Here is a 12,446-nt window from a genome sequence, read left to right as displayed (position 1 = left end):
ATATGTGTCCACTAATCTGTGCTAGTTTTCTGCCCAGTCCAAATGCTAAAAGAGGGGTATACAAGGATATGAAGAGGAACAGCTGAGTAAACACACACACACACATACTTCTGTTGCAACACGTCAACTCTTGCCTCTGGCTGGTGAGTTTGTGTGTATATGGGAAGTGTGCCAAATCATAGCAGGAACAAGTATTTTTGCTACGCACGCACACACACACACACACACACACACACACACACACACACACACACACACACACACACACACACACACACACACACACACACACACACACACACACACAGCCTGGCTTCTTCTCCACTGTACAACTTTTTAAACTTTCTGGCTTGCAGACATGTTGCTGCTGTCTACCTCTCTTTATTGTCTAATATTTTGGTCTGTGATCCTTTTATTGTAGAGAACCCATTTCTGCCGGTGGGGGGGTTATAGATCGCTGATGTGCTAAATTTGCCTTCACATAATCCGTGAGTTATTTTACTTAGCTCATGTGGATCATTTCAATTACAACAGCCAGGTTCCAGGAACAGAGCTGCAATACAGAGTGTAATTTGGTGGTGTATCTTAACACTGGAGGGCAGACATGCACCGAGTACAATGCCTAAGATATGCACATGTCATAGTGTGTGTGGGTGTTGTGACAGCTGTCTATGCTGTACTAGAAATAAACTCTTGGATTTAACCCTAACAATCATCAACTCCCCCGCCCCACACAAACCATTCCTCTAAACCTCAACCCATCCCATTTGGCTAAGCCCTGACTTTTGCCAGGAAACACACACACAGACACACACACACACACACACACACACACACACACACACACACACACACACACACACACACACACACACACACACACAAACACTGTTTAAGTGCCAGCAACTCCATCAAGTAGTGTCCAACTGTATCATATTAGTGATCATAGCTTTGTCTCTGTGCAGCACAGATAGGGACACTAATGGAATCTGGATCTCCGCTCACTCCGTCACTCTTCCTGATGGTGTTGATTTTTGCCACAGGTAAGCTATTCAACCCGCTGCCACATTTGTGAAAAATTATACAATGTCTTGCTAGCCGTTCACCAAACTGTGACAGGTTCGGTCGCGTAAGGCTGATGAAACAACAATAATCTACTTTTGTTGTAAAACATACTTTGTTACTGAATCGTAGTGTATTATTTGGCACAGCACGTATAACAAGTTTCAAAAATCTGACTTCATTCGTGGTGCTGGACCATACTAACAGTGTGTTAATTGAAATTAGAAATTAGTTTTAATGTTATTTTACTAAATTGAATTGCACATAAAGAATGAATGAAAGAAAGATGTATTTTTGTCATGATGTGTTTATATTCCAACAAAGTTTCAACTGGAAAGTAAAGTCCTCTGTTGCTCTCCTGAGGGTTTTCTTCCTTTTTTCCCAGTGAAAGGGTTTTTTCAATTTTTGGGGGGAGTTTTTCCCTCCAAGACAAATTTGTAATTTTGGGCTGTAATAAACTGATTTGAATTAAACTGGGATCATGATTTAGAAGGGCCATCTACTCATGAAGATTAAGCCTATAGAGGACATTTCTTTTTAACAGTAATGTCATACTGCACTTAGGCATATAGTTGGGGGACTCACAAGATGCAGATTATAACAAATTGGTCAGAAGTGAAGGAGCAAAAGCTGATAAATCCTGACTTTAAGTCCATAGCATGGGTCAAAAACCCCAAAAATGTATCCTACATTTTCCACTAATGCATTTAATAAGAACACATCCTGTCTTTCAAACTTCAAATAGTGATTTTAATGCAGGCTTTCTCTGAACAACATCTTCTCGCCCTCCAAGCCCAAGCAGATATTGCTGACATCATTATGACAATATCATAGTTTTTGGAGGGCTTTCTCCAGAGTTACAGGCTGAATAATACTAGTCATGACAGGCAAACTGAACTTAATATGTAAAATTGATGGAAGTCCCTTATCCCTTGTTTTAGTCTCATATGTTCTCGCCCTGCCCTGTGTGGTTTGTCTGCAGCATCAGCAATCAACCTTGAAGGGGAACTTTTCAAGGATTTGATGAAGGGCTACAACAAGAACGTCCGGCCCATGGAGAACAGTGGTGTCATCACTCAAGTCGACATCAAGATGACGCTCACCAACCTCATCTCTCTGGTGAGTTCAGTCTGGTGTTTTTGAACATTGCCAGTGGCTCGGGCCTGATGGTACACACATTTACCAAACTGTCTCTTCTTAGAATGAAAAGGAGGAGGCTCTGACAACAAGCGTCTGGATAGAAATGGTAACTTACACACATCTCTACTGCTGGATTTTTTTTATATTCGCATTGACGACAAACCCTCAGTATTTCTGTATGTAGCAATGGTGCGACTACAGGCTCCGATGGGACCAGCCGCCCAGGTCGGCTCTGTATGGGAACGTCACCTCTGAGCTGCGGGTCCCCTCCAAGAGCATCTGGCTGCCAGACATCATACTGGAGAACAAGTTTCGTGCAACACACGAGTTTCGTGCAACTTCACATTTTCAGCCTACGAGCTACTCACACCCTCACTAAGCAAATGTTCACATGCATGCATTAAGAAACTTTATCTGCACCACACAATAATTATGAGACAAGATGTCAATAACGATTGATTGATGATTTTGAGAGCACGTTATTGTAAAGGTCAATAATTTGAAAGTTAGATATCAGCAATGCAGCGACAGTTTTTAAGAGATTAAACTAATCCAATTTATAATTAGAAAAAATGTGTGTTTTATTTTTTTTTTATTCCTGTGGGCAGAGAAGTTTTTATACATCAGACATCTATTTAGGCAGAAGGATTTTTACCAAGTGCAGCTTAAATGTTGGCATTATGTTCTGTATACAATAAATACAGTATATAATAATAATAATAATAATAATAATAATAATAATAACAATAATAATAATAATACTTTAATTGTATATAGCGCTTTTCTGAATACTCAAAGACGCTTTACATAGGACAGAGACAAACAAAACAAAACAAAACAAGTAGAAAGACAAAGCGAATGAATAAAACATTATTTACAATGTAGAAACAATGTGTCTGTGTGTATTTCCCTCTCTCAACAGTGTGGATGGACAATTTGAAGTGGCACTTTACTGCAATGCACTGGTGTCTCCTAACGGGTGTGTGTACTGGCTGCCTCCGGCCATCTACCGCAGTGCTTGTGCCATCACTGTCAACTACTTTCCCTTTGACTGGCAGAACTGCACCATGGTCTTCCGGTGAGTAGAGACGAGATCTGTAGGGATTTGATGAGTGGTCAGTGAGTAGTACACATACATTTATTTCAGTATAAAACACTAGATCACTCTTTCAAGAAGTTAAAACGCCTCAGATTCACCATGTAGCTATCCAATGGGTTGTCTTGTCATTCAAGAATCTATTAATCAATCAATCAATCAATCAATCAATCAATCTGCAGTCACTTAACAGATTTCAGATCAGAATTTGTTGATGTTTAAAGAGAAATTCCCATGGTACAGCATCACAGAGACAGGCTGAAAGGTAAGGTTAAGGTTAATAGATACAGAACTCTTTGAATTAAATTATAAAATTAGAATTAAATGAGAATTGATAATAATATATTGTAATTAATTATATTGCACCATACAGCAATAATACAATAATATGATATATATAAAATAAATCAAAGCGAATACATAATATAATAACATCAGAGAGCAACATTAACTATATAACAGTATTTATTGTTGTTATAGTGATATATGCGATACAATGTATCACAGAGCTATAGCTATTATTGAGAACACAGAGTTCAATGGTTTCTAGGATTTTAACTACTTGTGGAGGACATTTTACTTGTATAAACAAATTATACATGGAGTTTCAAGCCAAAAGTTAATTCAAGCCATTTTTGAAAGAACATTTTAAAATGTGACAGTGTATAGGTAACACATTACATTTTATTTGATAGAGGTATCTAGTTATTCTCTTCCGTTGATATCCTGGCAGTATAGACATTATCTTGAAAAATAGATGTAGACCATGTGTCTAAACGATCATGTAAGGTAAAATTTTCGAGATAATGTAATTTAGGTCAAAAAAGTACATTAGTTAAATTAAATGAATTAATCAAATCAGGGGAAACAAAAGTTTAATTTCTAATTAGGGTCGCACTGTGGAAATATGGACTCTCCCGTTCACTTGTTCACGTCAAGTTTCTGTGTGTTTAAATAGAATCCACAGAGTCCCAACCAGCAACAATGATTCCTTCATCTGTGGTCCCTTTTCACCATGCTGTCTTGTAAAGTGAATAGATGGCTGTGTTTGTTGTGGTTACAGACCATATGTCTTCTCCCTGTGTTCAGCTCGCAGACTTACAGTGCCAACGAGATCAAACTGGTTCTCAAAGAGGAGGATAACCAAACATTGGAATGGGTGGATATTGACCCGGAGGCTTTTGCAGGTATAGCAGCATTGAATTATAGATTTTGAACAATTACTCCAAATAAAACGAAGCAAGTATAGCAAAATGTCCTTCTGCAATTTCATTTTTTTAGAAAATGGAGAGTGGGCCATCAAACACAGGCCGGCTAAGAAGTTGATCAACACTCAGTACACTAAAGATGAGCTGGAGTACCAAGAGGTGGTCTTCTTCCTCATCATCCAGAGAAAGCCCCTCTTCTACGTCATCAACATCATCGCTCCCTGTGTGCTCTTTTCCTCCCTCGGCCTTCTTGTCTACTTCTTACCTGCCAAAGGTCTTTTTCCTCACTATGTATATTTAAACCTAGCCATAGGTAGTTAGACTTCTGTCATGTTAACCTTACCCAAGTCTGGGGGAGTCAAAGCAAAAAGGTATAGAAAAGGTAAAACATTGCTTGGGGGATATTGTTACAAGGAGAACTGCTGTATTCAAATGTACGGCACATTCAATTGCGGTTGTAGGCTTTCCAAGAGCTCATCAACATCTGTCCAGATCTTCATGTGGTTGACCCGACAGCGATCTGGCTCCACGGGGTTACAATAAGTCATTGCTGCAACAGCGTGGTCCTGGAGACTAGGGCTGCACAATTATGGCCAAAATGATTATCACCATTATTTTGATCAATACTGCGTTCACGATTATTCATCACAATTATACATTGACTTTAGGGACAACATATTTGTATTGCACTTTAACATTTAAATATACAGAGCACTGCTTCTAGTTTTGCTACACTTCTGTTTATGTACAATTCTTTGCATCAAAATACAGTAAGTTTGGCCCTTTTTTATAGTGCATCTCTTAGAAGCAAAATCCCTGTACATTTTTCAGGAACATGCCTAATGTGTCACGGTGCAGCCACCAGATGTGAGCTCCCCTCCCAGGTCTGGCCTGGTGTTCGCAGTTTATTTTTGCTGCAACTCTGGTCTGGTTGATTCATATAGGGTCAGTGAATTTGGGTTTGGCTAAATTTGATTTGCAGCAGAGATTTCCATGACATTTTAAAAGTCAATATTGCAGTTGATCTTGTTCATTTCATTGTTGGAACCAAAAATTGTGATTGCTATTAATATTTGATTAATTGTGCAGCTCTAATGGAGGCAAACACTATAGAGGGAAGGAACTTCCAAAAAAGCGGTTTTGAGTACTTTGCCAGGGGATGTATCTGGACAGATTTTGTAACCGCCAGAGTGACACAACTGTATGAGATGCAGTCCCAAAACCTTAAAGGTGTGCAGTTCAGATCAAAATAAGGCTTATTTTAAAGATAGATAGAAATACACTTAACGCCCTTGTCCGTATTTGGCGTCTTGACTGGCGCGATCCCTACGCAAGATGGTCTGTAGTAAATATCTGTTTTCAACACAAAACCTCACCACTCTTACTGAATATTGTTTTGAGTTTTGCAGCGGGTGGCCAGAAGTGCACCATGTCTATTGCCACTCTTTTGGGCCAGACTGTGTTCCTCTTCCTTATCGCCAAGAAGGTTCCAGAGACCTCGAGGGCAGTGCCTCTTATTGGAAAGTAAGTTTGTGTGACCACTTTCAGATTTCCGTTCAAAGTTTCGGTTCAACTACAGCTGATCTGAGGAGAAAAAAAGATGTGATTCATGAATCTTTGACTGCAGGTATTTGATGTTTGTGATGTCAGTGACCACCATGGTGGTGATGAACTGTGTGATAGTCCTCAACGTTTCCCTGAGAACCCCAAACACTCACATAATGACAGATAAAGTCAGAAAGGTGAGACTGTGACCAGAACAAACCATTTTATTTCCATTAAGAAGCTACTGAATGAACAAACTGTGTGCTGTGTAAACACGGGTCTATTTGCCACCGGATTACCGTCTGACCCCGTGACCTCCTCAGATCCTCCTAAACGTCCTGCCTCGGCTGCTGAGGATGCAGATGCGACCCTGGACACCAAACGGGGACAACACAGATACTAGAAATGGAGAAACTCTGGCTCCAGACAGAGACGGTGTGTTCCTGGTCCCCTGCCGACGCCGCAGCTCCATGACCCTCATTACCAAGGCAGAGGAATATGCAATGAAAACAGCTCGGTCTGAACTCATGTTTGCCAGACTCAAAGAAAGAAATGGACTGATGAAATCAGTCTTAGAAAAGCTCAGTAAGTAGTTTCCATACTAAAGTATACATGAAAGTTTTGTGTTCACCCTGTCATTACTTCCTGGTGTGTTTTGTGCACAGATGATGGGCTGGCGGGCAGTACAGCGGAGCAGCTCAGTGCCAGCCTGGTGAAGGCCTCTCCACAGCTAAAGCAGTGTGTGTCCTCTTGCAAACACATAGCTGAGACTGCAAGGCAACAGAACAACTTCCAGAATGTAAGATCTACATTTGTATATGTGCTTATCTTCTCTGGTTTCAACATCAAATCAACATCAGTGATAATCTCCAATTTTTCTTCCAACCCCCTAGGAGAATGAAGAGTGGTTCCTGGTCGCCAGGGTGATTGACAGGGCCTGCTTTATTGTCATGGTGTCTGTGTTTTTTATCGGCACTATTGGGATCTTCCTAATGGGCCATTTTAACCAGCCTCCATCCTCACCTTTCCTTGGGGATCCAAAGAAGTATCTCCCTCCAATAGTCAATCTCACTGATCTGATTGAGAATGGGATGGGAGCAAACTTCTTTGGGTGAAACAGGAGAAAGTCTCCAGATTTTATCCTTTAAAGTGGAAATCCGACAGTGTCATTCAGTGATATTTCACTAATGACCGGGGCACAGAGAATGAAGATGTGGGGTCTTCACAAAGGTGAAGACGAACAACCTTGTTCATGTGATAAAGGATCCACTGCACAGCTGTGTGGATGCTACATGTGATCTGTGGTGACACATGCTGATATCAGCTGTCATCAACTGTTCAGGTTGAGAATATTGTTTGCATAAAAGGCTGTTGAAGAAAAAAAAAAGAGCATGTTCCTTTGCTCTTCCTGTTACCAGCTCAGTGTTATATCAGTTTACTTTTGCACCTGCTGTCAACTTTGATTAAATTCAAGGTCATCATGATAAACTACAAGATACACTGCAGAAACTACAAACAGTGAACAACCGCCAAACGTGACAAATAAATGTTTTTATCAATAAAAGTACAATTGTAATCTTGTGATTACTCAATCTCAGACATTTCTTCATCAAATGTTTGACACCTTTTCCGAGGCACATAGAGAGCACTTACACCCCCAGGCTTCCCCGAAACACAGGCACACTGCACAGCCCCCCACCTCTGGAAGCAGGATTTCAATTACATGGCTGAGTGGTGCCTTTCTAACCCAACAAAAGACAGATCCGGCTGGTTGGGATGGAAACATAGTCATGGGGTGAGACAGAGCCGGGGGATAGGAGACACACACACACACACACACACACACACACACACACACACACACACACACACACACACACACACACACACACAAAGCAAAACATTAATACGTGAATATTCACACAAACACACAGAGGGGGTAAGGAGGTTTGTGCTTCACTCCTCCTGATCATGACGACTCATGGATGTTTGCCTGGTCTCCAGTTTGTCACACTTAGATTGTCAGAGTCAGTCGGTACCAGGACGTTGACAACCGATGGTAAGTAACAAACTTATAATGCTCAATTGTGCTATTTTATGTCTTTGCACTCTTTAAACTTGAAATAATAAGGGTAAAATGTTGCATAAGATGTTGGGCACCTGTTGTACTCTTGTAGCAATCCCTACCTATATGCAGAATATGAGTTGGGACTTCATTATGGCACTTTGTTGTGGAGGAATATACTGTGCAGTGTTGCATGCAGCTGCAGAAACAAACTGTGCAAGCGTGTGTGCGATGTGAATAAAAAGAGGCTCAGGCTGGCTGCTGTGATTAAATCACTTTGTTTTAAGGAGAGAACATTGATATTGGTGCCTGCTGTCCTGTTCGAAGGAACATTGTGTGTTTTTCTTTAACTTTCCTGGGCAAATTCAAGCACAAAACACAAAATGAAAATGTTTTTCTCTCCAAACGTTGCTCAATTTCTATACTTTAAGTGAACCTTGCACAAAAAATGTTGTATTAAACAACAACAAAATCACTGTTTGCAACTGCTCTCAATTTTACTTAACTTTATTAAGTTTCAGATTCAATTCAATTTTGTGGTGGTAGCGATTTTGCTGCTTCATATTACCCACACAAACAATATTTCATTATGAAAGCTGAGACTCCCCAGATTCCAACAGTAAATCTTAATTACTCTCCGAACCAGCAGCCGAAGAACAGAAAACAATCTACTTTGCTTTATACAACCATGACCATAAATTATGTCTTAACTTTGCTGTGTTGTGTTCAAAAGTTGTGTTTGAGGACACATCATCACTGCCAATGGCTACTCCAACATATCTGTATCATGTCTGAGTCATTTCCAGCCGTCTATATTAATTTACATATCACGAAGGAGCAACTGCATTCTTCCTTCCAGCATCATACAGACTATCCTCAGCCTCCCTTGTGAAAACACGGTCTATGTCTCCGTCTGCCACACCTGTGGCACAAGATGTTTGTCATTCTTATGTCATTGCTGAGTTCCATGTATATTTTCAGTTTTACACCATGTCAGTAGTGACCAATCAGCCTCTTCCCTTTGGACAACTGGAGCGAGAGAAGCACATCCAGATGATCTTCAGAGCTTTCCACAACAGCTGTGGGCCTTCATGCGAGTGCCACACTCACTCACTTGGACCAAAACACCAGCAAACGCCTCCTGACTGGCAATCTGAAGAGCAACTGCCAGGTCTGGCTCCTGAGAGGACGATGGAGAATTGCTACACACGGCCACCAGGTACAGTGAACAGGCCAGAAGTGGTGGAGCAGTGGTCTGAAGGCGCAGCAGGATCACACTTTATGTCTGCGCTGGAAACAGTCAGTCAAATACATATCACTGCCAGGCCAGAGCTGCAAGGTGAGTGTGTGTATTTGTGTGTAAAAGACTCTTGCAGTACAGAGGTTTTGCTGTTTTAAAAGACTGATGCTCTGTCATTGTAGGTCCACAGTGTGTTCCTAGGAGGATCTACAGCATCAACACAGGAAGCAGCAGGTCACACATATTTGTGGCTGTGGAAGGTACTGGACCTGTTCAGCTACGTGTCCTCACTGAGAACATTCATATCCATCCATTATATAAAGAGAGAGTGAGTTACGATGTTTTTTTCACTGTATTCTCCGTCTCTCATTGATCTCTTCCTCTTGTCAGAGAGCTCCTGCGTTTGCCTCCAATGTTGCGGCCCAGCTCGGGCCTGTTCCTTGCAGGGCTTTGACGATCAGGGCCGGCAGGTTTTTTATTTTGAAAGGCCCCTCAGGGTGGACGCCTGCTGCCTTGGCTGCTGCCTGATGGAGATGAGGGCCTACACACCTCAAAAACATCTCATTGGCACTGTATGTCAGAGGTAGGATGGTCTCATCTGTTTCTATTGCCCTTGAACAGTGGTAGAAAGTAAACACGTTCCTTTGATCAAGTACGCTGAAGGCAGGGAAAATCTTAGTTTGAACTCATAGCGGAGATGAAACGAATAAAACATCCCGTGGACACAACGGTGCTTCTACACGTAAATGTAGCCGTTACGTGTGCCTATACTTTAAGAAGGTAATAAAATACCTGATTGCCGTGGTCAAGACTGGGCCAACTATATTACTCCTGCTTTGATAACAAATGCACATCACCGCTTCACTACTTTCTATCCACCACTCGCAAAAAAAACATACCAAAAACACACTCTGGATCACTGATTATCAGAGGGAACTTAAGGTGCATTTGGAGCCTTCAAGAGGCCACTCAAAAAAATAAACACACATATGGCAGAAAATGAGAGAGATTGCAGTTTTGTAACACACCATGCACCGCACTGCTCATTACAACCACACCCCACATGTGACTGTTAGTTGGACCGTGCTGGAAGTGCTAGCCCCAGCCCGTGAATGCAAACATTTGTGTGTGTCATTTCCATAATGTCATCACTCTGGACTTGTGAACACAGCGCTCTTCCCTCTTGTGGCCGCAGAAACACCTGCAGCTTCTTCTCTGCTGCAGATGCTTATTTATCTCTTTTATTCTCTTTTCTTCTCTCACAGTGTATCAGGACTTTTATCTGACTTTTGTTTTTACTTTTTAAAGGATGTGACTTGAAATATAGTACAACAACTTGTGATACATTGTTTGCTATTCAAGTAAAAGTAAAAAAAAAAGTTCTCAAGTACACAAAAAAACAATTTGTTACAGTAATAACAGTAAATGTAATTCCTTACTTCCACCCCTGCCTCCTAGTGCTATCTGGTTTTATATTTTTGTAATTTGGGTGAAACCACCCTTTGACCCCTACCATCAAAATACTGTACCAGCAATTTTAATACTTTACATTCTCAGACTCAACAACTTGTCATGTGATCCTTTTTTCCACATCACTCCCAGCCTCTGGCCACCCTGGACCACTGCAGATGCCCTGGCCTGTCCGTAAATAGCCGTGAGAGCTTTTACTGTTGCACCCAGACGGCGGTATAGTCTAAACCTGGGAGACTTAACAGCTGCTTGCACAGAGCTGTGCTGGGAAGAAATGTGGCACCCTTCCTGGGAAGTTTTCAAAAAGCAACATTCGATGAATTGGTCCCCAATTAAGATTAATCTGGCAGAGGTTTGGGCAACCAGTTATCTACTTGGAATATATATTCTCTCAATTGTGCTTGAATAAAGCATGCCCCCGTTTGAACTCTTGTGGCACCAAGCAAACAATGGTTTTGGTGCTTCAGAATCATGACGGCTGAAAATGTGATCAACCAAGCATCAAGGCTGGGCTGTGCCTTTGTGTGAAGTCCTGACCAGTGTATCTGCCTGGTTGCTTATTGCATGATTATGTAAGGAAACGTTGAGTTTGTGTGTGACGGCTGACTGTGTTGTCAGGTGGAGCATGTTCACCCCTCTGCTGGAAGTGTGCGGGTCGGAAGGTGCATCGGCCATCAGAGTCCAGGGCTCCTGCTGTCCATACCGCTGCTTCTCCAACCAGCAATTCCAGGTAGAAACATTTCAGCGACCCAAAATAAGACATGTGTTTCTACAAGTGTGTTTCAATCAGTATTTCTGGCTTTTGTTCATACACCAGATTGTCTCCAACACTGGTGAGAAAATAGGCACAATATGGAAGAAATGGCCGGGCTTCAATGTCGAACACAACATGGACCATGAACATTTTGGGTTGGAGGGTGAGAATGATTTTTAATTCCTCATGAAGTGGTCCCAAAACTTCTGCCGACGTGTCAAAGATCAAAACAAAGCACAGTTGAATTGGATTGATTTAGTTAACAATGATGAGAACATGACATTTTACTTTTAACTTAGCTTTCAAATAATTTTTTTTAGTGCAAATGAAAAGCAGCATGCAAACATTGAGTTGTGAAAAAGGGTTCCTCAATTTCACTGTAATCATGTCATTGCATATTTTGGAACCACGGCCATAAAGCATTGTAAATCTAATTTGAAAGTCATTTTTCCAGTGCCACTGAATATGGAATCACACACAAAACTGCTGCTGCTGGCAGCCACATTCTTGTTGGTAAGCATGTGGATTTCTATTATCACTCTTGATGTTGTGTTAAAATAGGCCGGAAGAGATAGCAGAGGTTTAAATAGTGAAAGTAAAGACAGCTAATCCCATTCAGCAGCTTCAGTTTCAGGGTTCTGTGTTGTGTGTGCTTCTGTCATCGTTTACTGGATTACTTAATGTCTGCTGTGAAAAAGGTCGATATAATGAAATCCTCTCACTGACCAACTCAACTGTTTTCTCGACAGAATTATATGTTCTTTGAAATGAGCTAATCGATGAAAAGGATCAATCAAGGGTAAAACTGACATCGTTGAAAGTGGTCTACAAAAAGGAGGCGCACCAGCCCGAGTCAGTACATGGGA

The 12,446-nt window shown here is 41.3% G+C and overlaps 2 protein-coding genes across 2 annotated transcripts; both read left to right on the top strand.

Moving 5' to 3' along the window:
* Window positions 1-42: 42 nt before the first annotated feature.
* On the top strand, window positions 43-7,166 carry chrng (cholinergic receptor, nicotinic, gamma; the record flags this gene model as incomplete). The annotated part of the gene is made up of 13 exons (XM_079237177.1): window positions 43-56; window positions 966-1,043; window positions 2,004-2,181; window positions 2,264-2,308; window positions 2,387-2,511; window positions 3,125-3,280; window positions 4,388-4,485; window positions 4,580-4,780; window positions 5,916-6,030; window positions 6,134-6,248; window positions 6,375-6,636; window positions 6,717-6,850; window positions 6,945-7,166. The coding sequence occupies 13 exons, from the start codon at window positions 43-45 to the stop codon at window positions 7,164-7,166; spliced, it is 1,743 nt and encodes a 580-aa protein (XP_079093303.1).
* A 1,940-nt stretch (window positions 7,167-9,106) lies between these two features.
* Window positions 9,107-12,356, top strand: LOC306743231 (phospholipid scramblase family member 5; the record flags this gene model as incomplete). Its single annotated transcript, XM_079225731.1, has 7 exons — window positions 9,107-9,455; window positions 9,539-9,616; window positions 9,747-9,939; window positions 11,445-11,556; window positions 11,644-11,743; window positions 12,035-12,093; window positions 12,330-12,356. The coding sequence occupies 7 exons, from the start codon at window positions 9,107-9,109 to the stop codon at window positions 12,354-12,356; spliced, it is 918 nt and encodes a 305-aa protein (XP_079081857.1).
* Window positions 12,357-12,446: the final 90 nt, after the last annotated feature.

Source organism: Taurulus bubalis, assembly GCF_910589615.1.
Source record: "Taurulus bubalis genome assembly, chromosome: 1".
Classification (NCBI taxonomy): domain Eukaryota; kingdom Metazoa; phylum Chordata; class Actinopteri; order Perciformes; family Cottidae; genus Taurulus; species Taurulus bubalis.
This window is presented reverse-complemented; position numbering and strand designations above follow the sequence as displayed.